This window comes from Aspergillus brunneoviolaceus (assembly GCF_003184695.1).
Source record: "Aspergillus brunneoviolaceus CBS 621.78 unplaced genomic scaffold BO95scaffold_56, whole genome shotgun sequence".
Classification (NCBI taxonomy): Eukaryota; Fungi; Ascomycota; class Eurotiomycetes; order Eurotiales; family Aspergillaceae; genus Aspergillus; species Aspergillus brunneoviolaceus.
In genome coordinates this window covers 269,263-289,092 of record NW_020290786.1, presented here as the reverse complement: position 1 = coordinate 289,092, position 19,830 = coordinate 269,263, and the positions used below count along the sequence as shown (strand labels likewise).

At 52.3% G+C, this 19,830-nt stretch overlaps 6 protein-coding genes across 6 annotated transcripts; 2 read left to right on the top strand and 4 right to left on the bottom strand.

Moving 5' to 3' along the window:
* Positions 1 to 3,321: 3,321 nt before the first annotated feature.
* BO95DRAFT_434269 (uncharacterized protein) lies at positions 3,322 to 4,248 on the bottom strand (the record flags this gene model as incomplete). Its single annotated transcript, XM_025585134.1, has 1 exon — positions 3,322 to 4,248. One exon carries the CDS (start codon positions 4,246 to 4,248, stop codon positions 3,322 to 3,324), a length of 927 nt encoding a protein of 308 aa, XP_025439752.1.
* A 1,988-nt stretch (positions 4,249 to 6,236) lies between these two features.
* Positions 6,237 to 6,790, bottom strand: BO95DRAFT_445385 (uncharacterized protein). The gene is made up of 2 exons (XM_025587134.1): positions 6,369 to 6,790; positions 6,237 to 6,300 (listed from the first exon to the last, which is right to left on the bottom strand). The coding sequence occupies exons 1-2, from the start codon at positions 6,492 to 6,494 to the stop codon at positions 6,265 to 6,267; spliced, it is 162 nt and encodes a 53-aa protein (XP_025439751.1). The 5' UTR covers positions 6,495 to 6,790; the 3' UTR covers positions 6,237 to 6,264.
* Positions 6,791 to 8,813: 2,023 nt separating this feature from the next.
* BO95DRAFT_419288 (oleate hydratase) lies at positions 8,814 to 10,711 on the bottom strand. The gene is made up of 2 exons (XM_025584491.1): positions 10,115 to 10,711; positions 8,814 to 10,046 (listed from the first exon to the last, which is right to left on the bottom strand). The coding sequence occupies exons 1-2, from the start codon at positions 10,663 to 10,665 to the stop codon at positions 8,972 to 8,974; spliced, it is 1,626 nt and encodes a 541-aa protein (XP_025439750.1). The 5' UTR covers positions 10,666 to 10,711; the 3' UTR covers positions 8,814 to 8,971.
* Positions 10,712 to 11,046: 335 nt separating this feature from the next.
* BO95DRAFT_516622 (putative heat shock trehalose synthase) lies at positions 11,047 to 13,596 on the top strand (the record flags this gene model as incomplete). The annotated part of the gene is made up of 6 exons (XM_025591833.1): positions 11,047 to 11,287; positions 11,364 to 11,779; positions 11,847 to 12,122; positions 12,179 to 12,646; positions 12,738 to 12,847; positions 12,923 to 13,596. The coding sequence occupies exons 1-6, from the start codon at positions 11,213 to 11,215 to the stop codon at positions 13,594 to 13,596; spliced, it is 2,019 nt and encodes a 672-aa protein (XP_025439749.1). The 5' UTR covers positions 11,047 to 11,212.
* A 922-nt stretch (positions 13,597 to 14,518) lies between these two features.
* BO95DRAFT_484235 (l-lactate dehydrogenase) lies at positions 14,519 to 15,625 on the bottom strand (the record flags this gene model as incomplete). The annotated part of the gene is made up of 3 exons (XM_025590330.1): positions 14,519 to 14,962; positions 15,039 to 15,268; positions 15,349 to 15,625. The coding sequence occupies 3 exons, from the start codon at positions 15,623 to 15,625 to the stop codon at positions 14,519 to 14,521; spliced, it is 951 nt and encodes a 316-aa protein (XP_025439748.1).
* Positions 15,626 to 16,258: 633 nt separating this feature from the next.
* On the top strand, positions 16,259 to 18,708 carry BO95DRAFT_475415 (phosphoenolpyruvate synthase; the record flags this gene model as incomplete). Its single annotated transcript, XM_025589850.1, has 2 exons — positions 16,259 to 16,315; positions 16,336 to 18,708. The coding sequence occupies 2 exons, from the start codon at positions 16,259 to 16,261 to the stop codon at positions 18,706 to 18,708; spliced, it is 2,430 nt and encodes an 809-aa protein (XP_025439747.1).
* Between the last annotated feature and the right edge of the window lie 1,122 nt (positions 18,709 to 19,830).

Here is a 19,830-nt window from a genome sequence, read left to right as displayed (position 1 = left end):
GTTTCTAGAGTAGCATATCACCTATATACTACGTATAGACAAGTTTTAGGTCCCCTGGTGCAGTAAAACATGGCGATATCTAAAAGGAGAGTAGGTAGAAGAAGTGAAGGTCTTTAGTAGCTGAAGAGCATTGTTGACGCGTAGGTGAGCCTCTTTGGTAAATCTTTGTATTAATACTACTGGTGATCGAGGGTATGTCCATATTTAGTTTTGGGTTAAGGGATTATTAAAATGGGGCTTAATGTTTAGAGGGACCAGGAAATTGACGGGCACTCCGGCGGTGCTAAAGTGAGATACGTAAGCTTAGTCGTGCACAGTTTAAATGGGTCACCTGACCAGTACTAGTAAGTCCAGACGAGCTCTCAGGGTAACGGTTACTTTCTTTAGTGTTTACTCCCGGAGCAATCCGGGATTGCTTAGGGATTGCTTAGGACATGCACTTCTGTGCTCCCCCCACGCTCCGGGCCGCTTAGTAAGCAAAAAGCGGTGCCAAGTTCGACCTAATGCAGAAAGGGAAAGTCGCTCGATTTCCGCAGCAATCCAGTTCGTTAGTGGAGCAGTGTATATTAAGTTGACTAACTTAATAGTCAACAAATTAGTCTGATTAAGCTTATCTATTAATGGGTCTAATAATAAGCCCTATATTTTCTTTGCTCGGGTTTCAGCTCCGTGCCATATCTCTCTTTCATGATGATTCACTAAAATCATATATATTCTTACCAATAAATAATGAGCAAGGCGATGCTGTTCAGGCTATCAAAGCACGCAGTCAAAACATGAGGTGGTTCAGAGGGAGTTCAGGAAAGAGGGGCAGCGAGAGGTAACTTAACCTCGGCAGCGAACATTGGAGATAGACCGAAGCGAAGCGTGCACGGAGATCGGCAATCGAGTGCCGTAAGCCTTGATACACGTGCTAGGAAAAGGCGGTTCTAGGCATAGGCAGGCACGCCCCGGTATGTGCGCGGTTTTGTTGATCGACAGTTTCGTTGCTTCGGGACTTAAAGCATCCTTGTTATGTATAAATCTACATACTACTGGGGGGATGTTGGGGTGGGCGGCCGCGCAAATACTTCTTGCGCAGAACTAAAGTGCCAGTGTTCATTGTGGGCCGTGGATTTGAAATAGAGCGTCTCATGCGTCAGCTCATCCAGGCAAGCTTTCCATCCGGATGAGTTGCATAAGGCTGAGCGGGGCCGGCACTGGGTAGCTCTCAGCGCATCGGCCGAATGGCTTTCTGTTCCAACTACCTCAGCGCGACTGTGTCGGGACTAGTGATCTTTAGCTCTTGTAAGCATGTGTGTGGGGGACTCTTCCATTTCGAACGTGACATGCTACCAATGTTGCGACACAGTAATGTGAATTATGAGGTTTTCCGTCAGTACCTTTGATTATGGTTTGAGGTAGGTCATTTCAAGAGCCCTAAGAGGCGCGCACCGAATCCGGTGCCTAGAAAATTGAGTGAAATGATGCAATGCTGCAAGTAAATGTTGGACACCGTTATAACCCTCTTTGCTGATTGCTTATTCGCAATGGCTCTTTTTCGAGAGCATCAACGTTGTTTCGTGAGCCAAACGAAGCGTAACAATTATCTTGTCGGTCTTCGCATCTCTTGCCACCATAGCAAGCAAAAACGCAAAAGCCAAACTAGGTATACTCTCTAGTGAAGGAGATGATATCGACGGTTTTGTCGACGCTGTTGCCGACCCAAAGATGCTCAGCCATGGTTAAACGTGCTCGTAGATGCTTGTTTGCTGTTTGTAGATGCCAAAGGAACAGTCTCATACTTGGCGTCTTTCGAGTTTGGGAATACTAGTACTCGATTCTTCCGAGCTGCTCGGTCAGGACGGAGGTTTTGCTATTCAGGGTAAAGACGCGACTCATGGGTGAAAGCTCATTTGTCAAACAGGTTCAGTGGACATCAGTAAGTGACCGCGGATTGAGTGCATTAAGGATTCCTGCTGCTAGGTGTCTAAAGTAGAGAGACTATTTATCGAACAGAGAATAAGTTATAGTAAGATGGAAGATGGAGTTTAAAAGGTGAATACAAGTGGGAGATGATTTTAGGCATGTTGACAAGAGCAATTCAAGGAAGGGAAGCAGTCTTTAACAAGACGAACAGATTGACCGAGCTATTGATAGAGGGACTCATGCCTCTTCTTCTTCTCCTTCCTCTTCTTGTCTTTGTGCTTTCGGGGCTTACTTCCCTTTTCTGCTAAAGAGCAGTGCCTTTCTTGGAGGAAAAAGGGAGTGTTCACGCTGAATCAAAACCGCGTGAGAAAAGGGCCTCATCTCAGTGGTGTGTGTAGTCTCGGTCTCCCGCCCAAGCTGATGCACTGTATGCATCCTTGGGAATCATAAATCCAGGTAGCTTGTGTCTCAGACACTCAACGCATTGAAACGAGCAAAAGACTATGCAGATGGATTCTTCCACTAAGATGCATGTGGGTCATGCCCCACCTCGCAAGAATCGGGACCTCAAAGGGTGGTTTAGCAACGCCTTCGCCCATAAAGAATCTGGACTTTCTGTAAAGCGGAAGGCTCGGCCGGAGTTGAGTATGTTATTTTTCTCATCTCTGAAGTGGTCAGCCCCAACAGGGTCTATTTGCTTCTTCCTGTCTTTATTCTTGTTATTATTGGCTGGGGTACCATCGATTAAATCGTTGGAGATTTGCATTGTAACCGCGTGGCGCTCTTCCGGGGTGAAGCCAGATTTGTCTTTCTTCGAATTTGGCTTCACTTTCTTGCTTCCCGAACTGCATCCAGGGCCATGTTCAAGTTTCTGCCGCTAGCTTTAAGCGTCGGAGTACTAGAAAGGACTGCACGCGAGTCTCTTTCTTCTCTTTGTGAGGGAGCAAGATGAGCAGTCAGCGATCGAGTCTTTTTGTTAGCTATGTCTGAAAAAATAGATTTCAGGATGACCATCCTGTTCAGTCCATCGGGAACGTTTTGCAGTCTCAAGATGGAATTACAGGCTAGCTGCATCTCTACAATTGACTTTGCATGCATGTTCAGAAGCTTTTCATTTCAGATGATATGCCCAGTAGCGACACGAGTATTGTAGCTCTTGTGGAAAACACTCCTGTATATTCACAATGTCAATCTCAGATCTCCGTATCCCGTAATGTTGCAGATTGCAAAAATTCTGTCTGAGGAGAGCTCGCATTGTTTTAAAGCAGAGAAGAGTGATCTTCTGGTGGCTTCGTTCCATGTCAATATGGAATTCGGTCTTTGTTTGCACCAAGAAATCTCGAAACGATAAGTGCAGCATTCTGACCGGCGTGTCTTGGTTGGAAGTTAAGCTAAGAACGGAACGAAAAGAGTTTAGTATATTAACGACAACTCTACTTGGAACCCCAACAAATTTTTTGACAGCGTGTTGACTGAAAGAGGAATAGCAAGAAAGATCATGACCCCTATTATCTGTCGAAAGTTTTCCAAAAGTTGATCGGCACCATCATCATCATCTTGGCTATGAAGCAGTCGCCTGAGGATTGGTAGATATGTCTGGTCCATTTTTGTGGCGTACCTCAATCGGACCTGGTCTTCGAGCAGACTGGTGAGGGACTCCACTGGATCCAACTTACTTTCAATAAATCGACACATGGTGGCAGCAGAGATGAACAACGGGACTGACACTGAAAGCAACTGCTCAAATTCCTCGTCTGTAGGCCAGTCATAGGGGACGTCTCTGACCTCCTTTATCCGCGTGAACCGATCCTTAATGAATAGAGCTATGTCATGTGCTGTCGTATCCTCTGGAACATTGTAAAGGGCTAAATCTCTGTATTCATCATGTGCAAGCCTCGCAAAGCCTAAGCGGACCGGCAACTCGGGTCGACTTGTTAACAAGATTCTCAAGCTCATAGGGAGTTTCTTTGCTTGTGGTAAAATTCGCAGTATGTCCCGTATATCATTATCAATCTCACACTCGTCCAGTGCGTCAGTGATCAGGACCACTGAGCTTCGCGGCGTAGTTTGGACAAGATTCATCAACGGCCCCAAAAGCAGCTTCTCCCACTGTTCTTTCAGTGATTTCACCGCAATATCAGGATCGCTGGAGACTGCCGCTCGTATGTCCGAAATCAGTTCGGGGTTTCCAACGGCAAGCTGCTTGCTGATTGTCGTAAAGAGAAGCCTTGCATTTCCTCGATCCTGTTCGCCTCTCCTAAAGAAGAAGCTCGCCACAGTTGAGCCATGAACATTCAATAAGTTCGCCCGGGATATCGTCGACTTTCCTGTTCCAGCCATACCATGCAGCCAGAATATACACTTTTCGTCAGGCGAAAGGGCCCACTCGGTGATTTGGCGAAGAAGATCAATTCTAGTGCCAGGTAGACATTCATTGTCATCTTGATTTGTTGTATGTGAGTTGAACGCAGCCCCGGACGCGATCGGCAGCCTTTCCAAAGGGTCTTTCTTTTGGGCTTATCATTAGACAACTGAACCTTCATGAGAAGCTCGGTGTAACCTGCCTGTATAGGTACTGACCCAGTGTATCATGCCAGAATTAGCCAAGACAGGTCAGCCTCTTTGGCTAGTCATATCATCATCACGTGTGTATTCTCAGCCTAACGCACTGCATTCTTTTCAATGATAATTGAGCCGGGAACTGTCAGGAACTACTTGACACAGTAGACATGTTGGTTGGGCAAGGCAAGAGCAGTTCAAAAGCAGTCTTTTATTAATGAGAAGACTGATCCTTAAAAATATTCTAAATCTCAAAAATTCTAACAGGATATACCATATACAAAAAGGAGGGGTAAGCTGCTTCGTTGGCCCTGGAGTTCGATGTGGCTTTTTGATCAAGTCCAGGGTACATGTTTGACCTGAGACAAGCCATCTGCTTCCACAGAACGTCACCTTTTGTTTGCATTGACGTAGAAGGGTTGGTTAGTTCGCCGAAAGGGGGAGCGCAAAGAATTTGCGATACTAGAGAACGATACGACGATGTCCAGCATAGTAGTGTTTCACTCGTGACGTAGAGGAAGCATTCGCATGCTGGCTAAAATCGGTGACTGAGTCGCAGGTTGTTCATGATTGCTGTGAATACTTTTGCTATGGACGGTGGGTGAACCAGTGCCGTTTCGAGTTGACAAGACTTTCATAAGTCGATGAAATGTATCTCGAATAGTCATCCATGGCAGCAGCAGTACGCGAGTAACGTGCTTGGTAACAGTGATGCACTGCTGGTTATCCAGAAGTCTGACAGGAGTCCGTTTCACTCTTTGCTTCGACTCCGCTGAGACTGATATAATCAGCAAGTATTCATGTAACGGTAGATTGGACGAGAAGGAGGGAAGGAAGACTTACAGTGTTCCTCTTCGATGTCCATTGGATTGGCCCTATTAGGTACGATATTGCAAATCAACTCTGACGGATGCCCATTTCGTCACATCACTACAGGCGCAATACCCTGTTGTCCTCGATACTCTTTGGTCGGTAGTCGGGGAGGCTTTAATGCACCCAGGACCCGGAGCTAGCTTGGTATCACGGCTTTCGTCATTGATGCCAACGTGTAGCTACTGCAACGATGGCTTCAGTGCGTGACTGATGCTTACATCTGAAGCCGCGCCCCGAGCTCTGGAAGAGAAATCCTCTGCTGTATGATGCAAGACTCTTTGTTGCTATCGAGATCAACCGCTTCATAGCTGGGCTAACTCGATGACATCGTGTATGCGGATATGCCCGAGGCCACAATTCTCTGCATTATTGCTCGTACCGATTGAGAGAAAGAATAGATCGACGTGATATTTGTCAGGCAGCAGCAGAAGAGGTTGGTTGGATACTATAGTTTTGGATAAAGTTGTCAGAGAGAAGGGCAAAGATGTGTATATGTAGAAGAATGACTCGAGAAGCTATAGTGGTACAAGGCAGGAGGAAGAAGAGAAATGAAGAATACATTTCCAAACCTGAGAATAGTATACCAATTCATGCTAGTCAATAGATGGGCCTGGAACAAAGGACGATAGTTCAAGTAGATCAAGCGTTGAAATTTCTTGCTTCGGTAGTTGAAACCATTGCCCGGATGAGATCTTCGCTTGCGGCGCTGCGACAACCTCCTTTGGAGTATTTGTGGTGTTTTGCATATACGGATAAAGCGAATCTTGCATAGGTAGCAAAGTAGCGGGCTGCGCCCCAATGGGAAAATCTGCCATACACTTGGGAGTCCATAACCGGGCAGGAGGAGTCCCTTGCTCTGAGCCTCAGCCTTCTGCCGCATCTCCGCGGCTTTCTCGCGCGTCCATTTCACCTCTGCCTCCTCCGCTACTGCCGCTTTTCGAGGCTCTCGGCCTCTCGCATCTGTTACCGGCAAGCAAATAATTAGCCCAGCTTCAATCGACCTGCAAACGCCCTCGGTCTGAACTTACCAGCATTTCATCAGAGGTGTCCTTGTTCTCCAGCCCTTTGCGGGTCTGCCGTGTCTCTTGCTCCTTCTTCTGGTCCTTCTTCCGCAGAGCCCGAAGGCGATTGTCCGCTGGGACCGGCTCGTCCATGGAATCAGCGTAATAATTTGATAGGCTGTTCTTCGATCGCACATGAGTGAATTTTTCCAGACGACGACGCGAGATCGCTATATAAGAATGATGACTTCTCGATCAGATAGTGCGAGAGACGGCCCAAATGCTCTAGGAGAATCCCAATCGGCCTTGTCAACCTTCCTGACTCATCTTGAGTACTTTAACTGCCCCCTGCGTCTCCAAGTGCAAGACGCTCTTGGGAAAGCCAGACTGTCTAGAGTCGGATGAAGCAAACAGGTGATCCGACTTCCTTCGACATGGTGAGCTGTCTGATGCATAATCTGATGATTTATGCATCGCTGACAGCGTAGCCATGAAAGACACTCACCCACCTAGACAGAATCTTGATCATTTGTGCCTGTGCTTTCATGTATTGTACCACGTAGCAAAGAATTGCTCTAGGCTCTGGCACATTTGAAGTACCGAAACTTCTGCCGTGTGGCGTGGGAACCCGTTGCCACATACAACCATCTACCCCTCAAGGCATGCAAAGTCCATCGCCGGCTCTGTCTCCTGACAACCTGCCACGGTATCCGAGAAAGTTTCCGGACACAGCCCGTGTAAAAGGAGAGAGGGATTTCTGATGGAAGAAGTCTTCGTCTTGAGAGGAGATAGACAAGCAAGGTAACGCGTTTCGTTGAACAATTCGCATAGCAAAGTCTTGAAAGGCCCTCCGGCCTACTGGCATTGCCAGGTTTAACTCATTCGAGAGTATGCACTCAGTGGCTCAATCCCGGGCTCCTGTCTGGCTGGTCGCAGTCTCCGCGGGACGGGTGGCGAAACTGGAATCGTCCCCGTTTTCCTGCCATCACAATCAGTCAGGAAAAGGAAGCGTACTCTATCTGGAAGCCAGGACCTCCGTAACAGGCGGAGAAGCTGGATTCGTCCCCATTCCCCAACCATGTTGATGTATTAGGAAAGGTACCATGCTCTGTCTGGCAGGCCACGGATATCTCGGGGCAGATGGCGAAGCAGGAATCGCCCCCATCTCCTAGCCATGACCATAGTTATGGAAATTAAAATCAGGTTCCATGAGGTCGAAAGAGGTGAGTGGTGGTGTATGATGGAAATCAAGTTTATGGGGGTGGAGACTGATGTTTGTTGTCAAGAACAGATAGCCATATACTGGCTGGGGTTAGCACCGCATTCCTTGGTAGAATGGGCCCTGCGGACTTACCACTGCAGTCAGCCAGTCAGGCTGATTCCGGTAACCCATTGCATCTGTAGAAGTTCTATCGATTTGGGACAGAGAGTGGTCGAACCCCGTTTTGTCGACCAGGAATCCTGCTGGCCCAACAATCGAAGAAGACAGGATATCGACCCCCATGGATGATGGGTAACGGATATGACTCCGTGTGTAAAGCCGGTAGATCAATGTCTAGCATCTTGGCATGTCATGTCCGTTTATGACGGATGTTCTTGTGGAACGGGATGTCAAACAGAAAGGTTTCTGAGATTTGAAAATGGTATGGGACGAGACCTCGAATTCGGGAACAGGGGGTAGAGATGCGATAACTTGAACATGGATTTTGTTTGCACTGATGGAACAGAGATTGAATAGAACGTGTGGACTGCTCTTGTATCGCAGTCCACATCGGGATGGTCATGTCTCAAGACTGGAAGTTTAAGAAGATCAAGAGCAAAATGGAAATCAGAAACCAAGTCTTCTCATGTTTGAGGTTTGGGTTGTTCTAGTCAAGCTTCATGCATGGACTTAGTCTCGTTGAGCATGTTCCCAGTAGTATTGTGGAGGGAGATGGAAGAGATGTACTGGGGAAAGATCAAGTCAGTCAACGCAGTACTGAGGAAGAAGATGGAAGAGATGTAGTGGAGAAGAATCAAATCCGTCAGACTGGAAGCGAGATGTTGAGCTGAGTCTCCAGCCAGCCGTATTCACGAGAGTGGTCAGTAGAGATATTAACATGGGCCCAGGATTGGTATTAACCGAAGTAGAATTATATTCATCCATGACTGGGCGACAGCCCTTGATGCGATGTGAATGGGCTGGGTAGTTCCATTCAAGGGTTCGCTTATCAAGAGGCTGAGGTAGTGAAATTCCGAATAGAAGTTCAGGCTGTGAATGGTGTCAGGCCTGGGGAAGTGCTGCAAGCGAGAGAATAGTAGAGGGCACCATGTTGCGGCATCCCACAAGTTCCGTTGTTCGCTAATGCGCAGCAAGGAATTCCCTATAGTGGTAAGGCTGAACCAGCATGGAAATTGTATCCCTGTCTCTGGCTTTGACGAAGGTTCTTAGATCGGTCAAACAATCCCTAGCAAAGACATGTGAAATATAAACGTGGAATTCATGGCTTAGGTTTAATTGAACTATCGGACTATCCGAGACAAAAGTATGAAGCACCCAATCTGTGAACGAGATAAGACATCTCCTCTCGAATAAAGTCCATGTTGATCCACACATATGAAAGGGAGCGTAGCAAAATCATCATGGGAAACTAAACCAACAGGTCAAAAATCTCCAGGAAGATATTCTTGTTGACCGAGACCGGCCGGTGCGGAAGCCCCAGCAACTCCGCAACAGCCAACTGCGCGGTGCGCACACTGTAATCCAGACTCATGGTGGTGTCATCCGGGAGCTCCGCGAACTGCCCTAGTAGCGCCACATTAGTCGTATTGGGAGGAATTACCAACGGGCGGTCCTTTGCGCTACGTGTCAAGAACGGCGCCGTCCCCAGGGGCATGCCACATGGAATCGTGATCGCGTTCTCCGCCAGCCTCAACTCCTCGGACGGAAGGAAGTTCAGGTGGGCCAGCACCTCGGTGAAGATTTCTTTGCCGGTGCAGGCGAACATGGGCTTCTGCACAAAGTTTCCTTCCTCGGACGGACGCAACGCGTATCCGCACAGAAGGTGCACGTCGTCCGGCTGGGAGGCGAAGATGGGCTGATGGGGGACACTGATCGTCAGCGACCAATTGCTCTTGACCAGGGAGAGGAGGGCGCCGGTGCCGGCTTTGTCCTGCGTGAGCTTGTCGTAGAGCTCCATGAACGAGGTTCCGCGTAGGGTGGTCGTGAAGGTCTCGATGCCCGACTCCAGCGGGCGAGACAGGAAGGTCATTGGGTCTCCGAACTTGGGGGATTTGCGGGCCAGAGTCTGCCACAGGCGCCATTCACGGAGGAGAAGGTCCTCCCAGTTGGACGAGAGGAATGGTGGCGGGTGGTCGTTGGAGCCGAAGACGGCCCCGGAGCGTGAAAAGCCGACGTCGACCAGACAGATGTCCTGGGGGTCGAGATCGATCAAGCACTCTCGGTCGTCTTCCATCACGGTGATCTCGGAGACCGTGGTTGGATCGCTGTCGGGATAGAACTTGATATCTTTGACTTCAGTGTGGTAGCGGAAATCCACTTTCTCGTTCTTCAGGTACCGGGTGATGGGAAGGACGATCGATTCGAAGAGGTTGAATCGCGTGTGAATAGATTTATCGACATCGTTCAGAGTTTGGATGTCTTCGAGGTATTTCCGAAGATGGCGGCGGAATTCGACTGCGCTGTGCCACGGCTGGAATGCGAATCTGAGTGAGGAGTCAGTAGCTATGCATGGCCAACTATGTCTGTTCCAAACCCGCAAAGGGATGCTTACGTGGTGGACCATAGGGACCAGAACCCTGTGTCAAAGAATGGTTTCTCGAAGACTTGATCGATTGTTTTGGCGTGCAGCGCTCGCTCCGGGTTCACGATGAATTTGATGAGCTCCATCCGATCCTTCAGACCCAGCTGAATGCCCTTCGTAAACACCGCTTCGGTGCCGGAGGAATCCAAGCTCACAGCTCGCGGAATAGGATGCGGCAGTCCTCTGTGTGGCAGTTGACATCGAAACTCACGCACATCATCCGCCAGCGATTTGCCATCATGCTGGACATCCGGCACCAGATCGAGGAGCTCCTTCACACACTCCCCATGGAGGTAGGGAAGGCAGTAGAACGGAAGCGAATAGCCGTCTTCTGCATTTCCGGAAACGATCATCTCACCTCCCACGTCGGAGTGGAGGTCGAAAATATGGATATGGGCACCGGGAATGCCCCCTTTCCTGATAAGATAGACTGCTGCAACCAGGGAGGCCAATCCATGGCCGACCAGCCATGCTTGGATGTTGCTTGGGTCTTGCCTGCAGAGATCGGAATTGTGCTCCATTGTCAGAGTGTTGAATCTGATGACAAATGTGGTGATGCAATAATTCTGTCGCAGAGTACAAGTCGCTCTCTCTTGCCTATTTATGCCTATGGCCGGCCGAGACGGCCGAGAGTGCTGCTCATGCTGATAGTCTTACGATTCTCGCCACAAGCATGAATCATATGCTGACTTGTTCCGAGGTTGTGTTGTGCAACCATGCAGTACTGCCTACGAGGCCTGCTTGGTACTGTATCGTACAGGGTGAGTGGGCTGATGCTGACATTAAGTTTGACAGAACTGAGTTGAGCCAGACTTTCGCATGATGGAGAAGCGCGAGCTGCGAGATGCATTATATCATAGGCATGGACCTTCTTTGTTGGCGGTTCGTATAGCCAGAGCCGACTTTTGACGAGGGCTGAAATCCCGGGTATCAGCGGGTATTTGTGGCTAACCAAGTCATACAACTAACTAGAGCCTGGTCTTTTGGTCGTGCGATTCCCGACCTCGATTCTAGTATCATCCGACCTGATATTCTGCTGTGTCTTGATAACTAACTATACACAATACAATGCAGTCAGACGACTCTAGTTCTAATGAGGATCCGACTTTGACAAGGAGTTCCTGGTGCGCACTACCTGCACAAGTATGTATGACATTTATCATCTCAACACATCCATACACCTACGCTGACTGCGCTGACTATTCGATGCTATCAACAGCTAATCTACGCCGGACTCTCAGAACCAGCGACCGACGAGCAAGGGAGATTGACCGTCGCCGTCGCCATTCGCAACGCGACGCAGCTGATTGACTTTTTTACCCACCATTTCCACAACGCTGTTGAAGGCACTCAGATACCATGCCACGCGACCAGTGAGCTACTATCCCATTTACGCGCGTACGGCGAGAAGCACCAGGAGAAATTCATCGCGGTCGGCCTCCCCGAAGGTCTGGTGCAGAAGTGCCCCGGATTGTGCTCCCGGCTCTGGCACGACTTGGATACTCTACCATTGGTATTGAAGTACAAGGATCATCCCCGACAGCCAGACGAGCAGGGGAGTTTGTCAATCTTCGCGAGTTGGAAGGAGAAGACTGCGGATGAACAGGCCGATTCCATGGCCAGGAAGTGTTTGAGGTATGTCCTTCGTTGCGCTGAACCAGAAATACCAACGAAATACTAACGATATGAACGACTGACACAGGTCATTCGGCGTTGGACATCTCATTCACAACCAGATTCATTTTAATGGAATGGTGGACGTCGATAGGAGCTTCTGCATACGCTTTGCCGAGGCGGAGGGTTATCAGCGGACGGTGAGCCCGGAGCTGTGGGCACTGGTTCAGGGACTGGCAAAGGACTTGGTCGAGAAAAAGGTGAAGATTGCGTTCTTCAGTATGACATGCCAAGGAAAGCCCGATGTGCACACTCGACATGCATTGTTGCGGCTGGGCCATGTATTGGAGGTGGATATCCGGTGGTGAGTATACCCAATCTCGCTTGGGATTAAGACTCCAGAGTCACGTTTGGGTGCAGGTATGTCCCAAAGCCGCGGCCGAACATCCTCCAATTGATCCGAAAAATGGAAGACCTCATGGAGGGCCTAGCAGGGCCAGATGTCTCCTTGGACACCGACGACCAGCTTCAGATCATGGAGTTCGCCTACGAAAATGCGCGAAGGTACTGGCTTGAAGAGCATGGTCCCCTGCGCTCGCGCCAACAGGGCGGGGCCCATGTAGTCGTGATCGACAGCGCTCCGTTGTTGACCCTGGCCCTCCTGGCGAAGCAGCATGATCCCCATCGACCCGTGGTGTTTGAGAACCGATTGCACGCTCCACCAGATGTGCTGCAGCAGCAGTCCACCCATCCTCAGGCAATTGCCTGGCAATTTGTGCAGACCAAGCTGGAGCATGTTGACACCTTGGTCACAACCCTACCCCGGGAACTCGCGCCATCCGTCATATCAGAGGCGAATGTTGGCTATATATCTCCTTCGATAGACCAGTCAGTACCTGTTCCTGTGCCTGTGCCTGTGCCGGTTGCTTTTCTATGCCTACATTCCTTTCCGGACAGATATTCTGACATTCTACGGTAGACTCGATGGCTTGAACAAGCCCTTGACGGATGCCGACATGACCTTCTACGGCCAGGAGCTCAATTCATTGTGTAGAACTTTCGGAAACCCCGTTGTCCACTATCCGAGAGGTAAGGCAACCACGGACAGCAATGAGGTATAATTTCCGTGAGTGATTAGCGCTAAGCAGGACATAACCGGCACAGAACAGTACATCCTAAGCCTGTCGCAACTCCGTCCCGGAGACGGGACCCTCGCTCTCTTAGACGCCTACGCGGCGTTCTGCACCATAACCTGGACGGACGACCCTAAGCTCCCTCTTCCCAAGCTGTTGATCTGCCACCATGGCCCCGCCCAAAGATCCCAGAGCTCTCCGCACCACGATCGTCTCTTCTCCCACGTCCAGTCCAAGATGAAGCGATTTACATCGCGGATCTGCATCGTGCAGATCAGCCCCCAAGACCAGGTGTGGAATACCTTACTCTCCAACGCTCGGGTGGTGGTGCAATTGTCACTCTGCCAAGGCATCCCGGAGGTCCTGCTGTGGGCGATGCAGAAGCAGAAGCCGGTGGTCACCACCGCGGCGGCGGGGGGTTTCTTTGCCGCGCATGAGGAGTTGAAGGAGCGGATGTTCTTGGTGGAGGATGGCGCGAACACGACGGACGCGGTCGCTCGGCATTTGTATGGCTTGTTTAGCACTGAGCAGAGTACTGGGGAGCGCGCGACCTCAAGTGCAAGGCAAGATCTGCCCGAGAGATTCACTACAGTGGGTAATGCGGCATGCTGGCTGTTTCTGGCTTCTTGTTTGTCCCGAGAGACGGCGTTTCGGCTTAATGGCGAGGATATTGCTACGCTTGCGAGGCAGGTGGGGTCAACTTAGTAAGGGTTTTACTCTTTGAAAAGTTTCTTTCGATGCATTCCATAGTTCAAGTAATTCACGAAGTCAGGGCAAAGAGAAATGAAACATATTGATGAGTCCCGGAGCTGAGCTTGGAGCTCGGAGCTTGGAACCTCTCGTATTCGGATCAACCACATCCAGCCTTAGTAGCGGATCCAGTATCGAAGGTTGATAGGGACTGTAGAGTACACAAGCTCTGTGACAGGTGTGGTCGATTCGGTCTGGACCCTTCTAGTCTGGTAATTGAGATCATGGAACCGAGACTCGGCTCCGAGACGCATACTAGGTATTGAGTTTGGGTAGATGTCGGACCTCAAACCACCGTCTTCCTTTTAAAGTTACCCCGAATGACGTCTTGGTGGCATGATGCAACACAGGTCATTTGTGGCTTCCCCGCAGATCCGTCAACCAGGATTCCATGGATACTAAGTACTTCTAGCCATCGTAGTAGATCTGATGCGAAGTGTCGGCCGAGTGACTACAGGAAGTCAGCCCTAACCCCGGGCCTCCGCTTAATGCTACCGGGCTGGTCAGTGGTAGGGTACTGAAGTTCTTTCCATCGAACCATCGACGTTTGGTTCTGAGAAACGTACTGGAGGGAACCGCTTGCCTTGCTGCTGCTCTGTGAAGAATGGACACGATGGATTCTGAGATAGCCCTATCCTCCCTCCCCTTCTGTCTGAGGATGAACTACATCACCACCACTACCACCACCACCACCACCACCTACTACTCCGCCTCTCCCTTCTTATTCTCGGCAACATTGTGGCGTAGGAATAATAAATATTTAATTGCCCAACAGAAGTAAGATACGCCACAAATACCTAACACCAACCACCATAACAAACACCCCAAAGAAAACCCACCAAGCCCATGCAACCCACCCCTCACTACCTCCCAAGAATCAGACAACACCATCGCCCTCCACGGCCCCGATGCGCCCCCTCAAGAGCCTAACACTTCTCTCCATCTCCACCCTCTCCGCCTCCTTCAGTTCCACCGCCACCGTCCGCACGACCCCCTCCCTCCCCACCACCGCCGGCAAACTAAAACAACACCCGAACTCCGCCTGGAAATGACTGACCGCGTAGACGCTCCGCTCATCTCCGAGAATGGCCGCGCAGAGCCGCGCGATCACCGCCGCGATGCCGTACTCGGTCGACCCCTTGGCGCGGACGATGGCCTCGGACCGCCGCGTGCATTCATCGGCCAGGAGCGTCGGATGGTGGTTGCTGAGTAGGGTCTGGTGGAGGGGCTGGTCGTTGACGGTCGCGGTGGACCAGGTCGCGAGCTGGGAGGGGCCGTGGACGCCTAGGACGTTGAGGTTGTTGATGGTGGAAGGGGGGGTCTGGTTAGTTGTTAGTATACGCGATGCTGCTGCTGCTGCTGCTGTTGACAGTAGTATACTGAGGAGGAAGACATACCCCCATCTCCGCCGCTACCAACGCCCGCAACCGCACGCCATCAAGCTCCGTCCCCGTCCCCAGCACCTGTCCCGCCGGTAGGCCCGCCATCTCCCTCACCAGGGAGGTCAACAGATCCACCGGGTTGGACACCACCAATAGCACTGCGTCTCGGCGGATGGGCTTCATGGCCGCCACGATGCTGCGCACGATCGACACTTTGCGGTAAAGGTGCTGCATGCTTGTTTCTCCTTCAACCCACACACATGAAGTTAGTGCGTGCCTGAATCTCCCTTGATGGCACTGGGCTAGAGGCTTGGGAGGGACATACCAATGGTATACTTGGACCCCGCCGTGATGACAATGATATCGCACTCCGCGGCGACTTCGTGGTGGGTTGCGGCGCGCACGGTGGCCCCGGCGCCCGGGGACTTGGCGGCGCTGGCAACGACGGCGGCGACGTCGGCCAGGTCGCGGACTTGGCCGTCGCGCCGGTCAAGCTTGATGTCGACGAGCCATAGCTCGCGCGCGACGTGCTGGAGGAGGAGGGCGTACGCGGCCGCGGCGCCGACGTGGCCTACGCCGATGATGCCGATGCGGGATGTCATTTTTTGGGGCGTATATCAGATATCTTCGATGTGGGTAGTATATAAACGGCAGATTTGGGTTGTTTGCTGCCGGGTGTACGGGGTAGCTTTGGTGTTATATACCAAGGTATCGGCTCCGCGGTATAGTTGACTGATGTGAGAAAGAATTGTCTGAGGATGATAGACTCGAGGGGAAGACAAGTGAATCTACTAGCAGTTGTAATCTTTCGGCCGGGAAATGCTACGATGCTGGCTGCGGGATTGCCATCATTGAGGGGCGGTTTTACCATGGGTGGTGGGAAGTATGCGTGGACAAAGAATGCTCTTCCCCCCGCACGGTTGGTTGGGTTAGGGTTGCACCTCCGCGCCATACACCGATCGCCACTTGCCTTGTGCCAGGTTGCACGGCGATCATACCACTCTCGTATTTCACAAAGCTCTGGGAGGAGAGAGTGGTCGGTTGCATGTGATAGAGGGTGGGAGGGGTGTTTTGTTGTATGTTGTATGGTTGTAAGCATGGAGTCCGGGTTGTTTTGCTTGTTGACTGTGTGGGTGGGGAGTTAAATAGTCGCATATTCTCGGAGTACTTATCTCATGAATTGAAGGGTAATCACATTAACCTAAGTATACTTGATCTTGAAGATAAACTGCACCATGGGCAGTAGTAACCATCCCCTCGTCCTCGAGCTGGACCAGCTCACTCGCCGCGATGTGCCCTCGTCGGAGGGAAGAACTCGTCGCTTGGGGAGATGCTCAGCCAGCTGGGCAGCGCGGGCATCCCCGTGCCCCCGGGTTTCGCTACCACCGCTGACGCCTACTGGCACTACGTCGATGCCAATCACCTCCGCGAGAAGATCGCCGCTCTCGTGGCCGACTGGCAGTCTCGCCGCAGCAGCCTCGTTGAGACCGGCCACGCCGTGCGCAGCCTCTTCCTGCATGGCCGATGGCCGCGAGAAGAAGAAGAGGCCATTCGCACAGCATACCACGAGCTGTCCCGACGTGCCGGGACTACAGAGAACGAGCTCAACGTGGCGGTGCGGTCCAGTGCCACGGCGGAGGATCTCCCCGATGCGAGCTTTGCCGGCCAGCAGGAGACGTACCTCAATATCTGTGGCGCGGACGCGGTCCTAGATGCGTGTCGCCGGTGCTTCGCCTCGCTGTTCACCGATCGGGCCATCAGCTACCGCCAGGCCAAAGGGTTCGATCACCTTGGGATTGCGTTGTCGGTGGGCGTGCAGCAGATGGTGCGGTCGGATGCCCCCGGCGGCGGGTCCGGGGTGATGTTCACGATTGACACCGAGTCCGGGTTCGATCAAGTCGTCTTGATCAATGCGGCGTGGGGGCTGGGCGAAAATGTCGTGCAGGGCGCGGTGAACCCGGACGAGTACCAAGTCTTCAAACCCCTGCTACAGGACCCCCAGCTGCGGCCCATCGTCAAGAAAGACCGCGGCAGCAAGGAGGTCAAGATGGTGTACGGCGACACCACCACCCCGACGCGCAACGTCCCGACCTCCAAGGCGGAGCGCGACGCCTGGGTCCTGACGGACGAGGAGATCCTGACGCTGGCCCGGTGGGCGTGCATCGTCGAGAAACACTACGGCTGTCCGATGGACCTCGAGTGGGCGCGCGACGGCACCACCCAGCAGCTGTGGATCGTGCAGGCGCGGCCGGAAACGGTGCATTCGCAGCGCCACGACGCGGCCAGCAGCTTCACCACGTACCACGTCACAAAGCGCGGACGCGTGCTGGCCAAGGGGGTGTCCGTGGGCGACGCCGCCGTCTCCGGCCGCGTGTGTCTCATCGAGACGGCGCAGGACATCGACCGGTTCGTGGCGGGCTCGATTCTGGTCACCCGCGCCACGGACCCGGACTGGGTGCCCATCATGAAGCAGGCCAAAGCCCTCATCACCGACCACGGCGGCCGCACCTCGCATGCCGCCATCGTCAGTCGCGAGCTGGGTCTCCCCGCCGTTGTAGGCGTCGGCACGGCGACCTACATCCTGCACACGGGCCAGGACGTGACCGTCTCGTGCGCCGAGGGGGATATCGGTTTCATCTACGAGGGGGGCGCCGACATCGCGGCGCAGGTGGTCGACCTCGCCTCGCTGCCACGCAGTCGACACACGCAGGTGATGGTCAACCTGGCCAACCCGGCGGCCGCGTACCGGTGGTGGCGCCTCCCCGTCGACGGGATCGGGCTGGCCCGCATGGAGTTCGTGGTGGCCAACACCATCCAGATCCACCCCATGGCCCTGGTGCACTTCGACCAGCTCACCAACCCGGACACCAAGAAGCAAATCGCGCAGCTGACCGTCGGGTACGCGCACAACAAGCCGGACTACTTCGTCGACAAGCTGGCGCAGGCCTTCGCCGCGCTGTGCGCCGTCTTCCATCCGCGGCCGGCCATCATCCGCATGAGCGACTTCAAGACCAACGAGTACGCGAGCCTAATCGGCGGGGAGGAGTTCGAGCCCCACGAGGAGAACCCCATGATCGGGTTCCGGGGCGCCTCGCGCTACTACTCCCCGCGGTACCGCGAGGGGTTCGCGCTCGAGTGCCGCGCCATCCAGCGGCTGCGCGAGACGATGGGGTTCACCAACGCCGTCGTCATGATCCCCTTCTGTCGCACCGTGTGCGAGGCCGAGAAGGTGCTGGCCGTCATGGCGCAGAACGGGCTCGCGCGCGGCCACGCCGGCCTGCAGGTCTACATGATGTGCGAGATCCCGGCCAATGTGATCCGCGCCGCCGAGTTCACCCGCTACTTCGACGGGTTCTCGATCGGCTCCAACGATCTGACGCAGTTGACGCTGGGCGTCGATCGGGACTCCGGCGAGCTGGCCGAGCTGTTTGCCGAGCAGGATGAGGCCGTGCTCTGGATGATTCGGCGGGCGATCGACGTGGCGCGCCAGCATGGCTGCAAGATCGGGATCTGTGGGCAGGGCCCCAGCGATCACCCTGAGTTTGCCCAGTTTTTGGTCGAGGCGGGAATAGGCTCGATTTCGGTCACGCCGGATAGTTTCTTTGCCGTGAAGAAGAGGGTCGTTGCTTGCGAGGAGGAGATGGGTGGAGGTGGTAGTAGGACTGAGGTGGTGCAGGGGCAGTGAGCTTTTGGTCTGGGGTATTTGCTGTTCTTAGGCTATGGAGTTCGTTCAAATGTTATCGAACTAAGAGCTGATTCCTTTGGAATCCGCAATTTCTTGCTGCGTAATCGTCGAGATAAAAGAATTTAGCTCAGCAGGGCTGGTCGGGGAAATTTAATGGCAGTAAATTTAGGGCTTCGTGGAATTCACAAACCATGTGATAAAGAGTTATTTGCAACCTCTTCATCATGGAATGTAAGCTTCTATTGAGTAGTGAATAAAGACTGTCCATTCTTCATTCACGGCCTGCCTCCTTCCAGTTCCATCCTCTTCTTCACCATCTTCCTTCTCTTCTCTTCTCAACATAAAAACCCTCTCTCCATCCGTCTTTCCCCTCTTCTTTTTCCTCTTTCTCCATCATCCACTCCTCCGAACAATCCCTCAATCTTCGCTTCTTCCTTCTATCCACCATCTCTACAGGTATCGATCTACTAACAACATCCTAATTCTTCATCACCTTTCTCAAACTATCATCGCATCCTCTATTTCGATGTTTGGATTCCTCGCTGCTTCTGTTTCCAACTTCAACCCCATCGATGTCTTTATGATCATCTCTCTCATCATCACTTTCATCATCACTTTCATCATCACTTTCATCATCACTTTCATCATCACTTTCATCATCACTTTCATCATCACCCTTATCATCGCCACCACCATCACCACTCAAGCAAGACTATCAGTGTCAATCCGATACTTCCTCAAATAAGCGACTCGCAAGCCAATCTCTCTATCATTACCACTCCCATCACTTTTCTTCGGCGGCAACCAATGCTGAGCCGCTGGGAGGAAACTCTTTCCCTCTGGTCTGTCTAACAAGACAGAGTACGAAAGACTATTGTCGCCGCTGTCCTCCCCCCGGGACGCCACATCCAAGTCTGGGCACAGTGATCTCTCTGCCTGCGATTCGTGGTGCACAGTGCAGGTTGTTTGGAATCCTATCAGATGGGGGTTCCCTCCCTCGAATGTCAAACTGTGTGATGCTTGGATCTTCTTGGTGGTTCTATTCATCAGCAACGCCGAGAGGGGCGCGAAATGGCCCGGACCGTCACCTGGGCCTGACGGGGTTGCGTGCAGCAATCTACA

Excerpts from the sequence above, each read along its gene's own strand:
- BO95DRAFT_419288 (XM_025584491.1), bottom strand. The coding sequence starts at position 10,665 with ATGGAGCACAATTCCGATCTCTGCAGGCAAGACCCAAGCAACATCCAA. Across the intron at positions 10,047-10,114 it reads TGGTCCCTATGGTCCACCAC|ATTCGCATTCCAGCCGTGGC; the intron begins GTAAGCATCCCT and ends CTCCTCACTCAG.
- BO95DRAFT_445385 (XM_025587134.1), bottom strand. The coding sequence starts at position 6,494 with ATGGACGAGCCGGTCCCAGCGGACAATCGCCTTCGGGCTCTGCGGAAG. Across the intron at positions 6,301-6,368 it reads ACACCTCTGATGAAATGCTG|ATGCGAGAGGCCGAGAGCCT; the intron begins GTAAGTTCAGAC and ends TGCCGGTAACAG.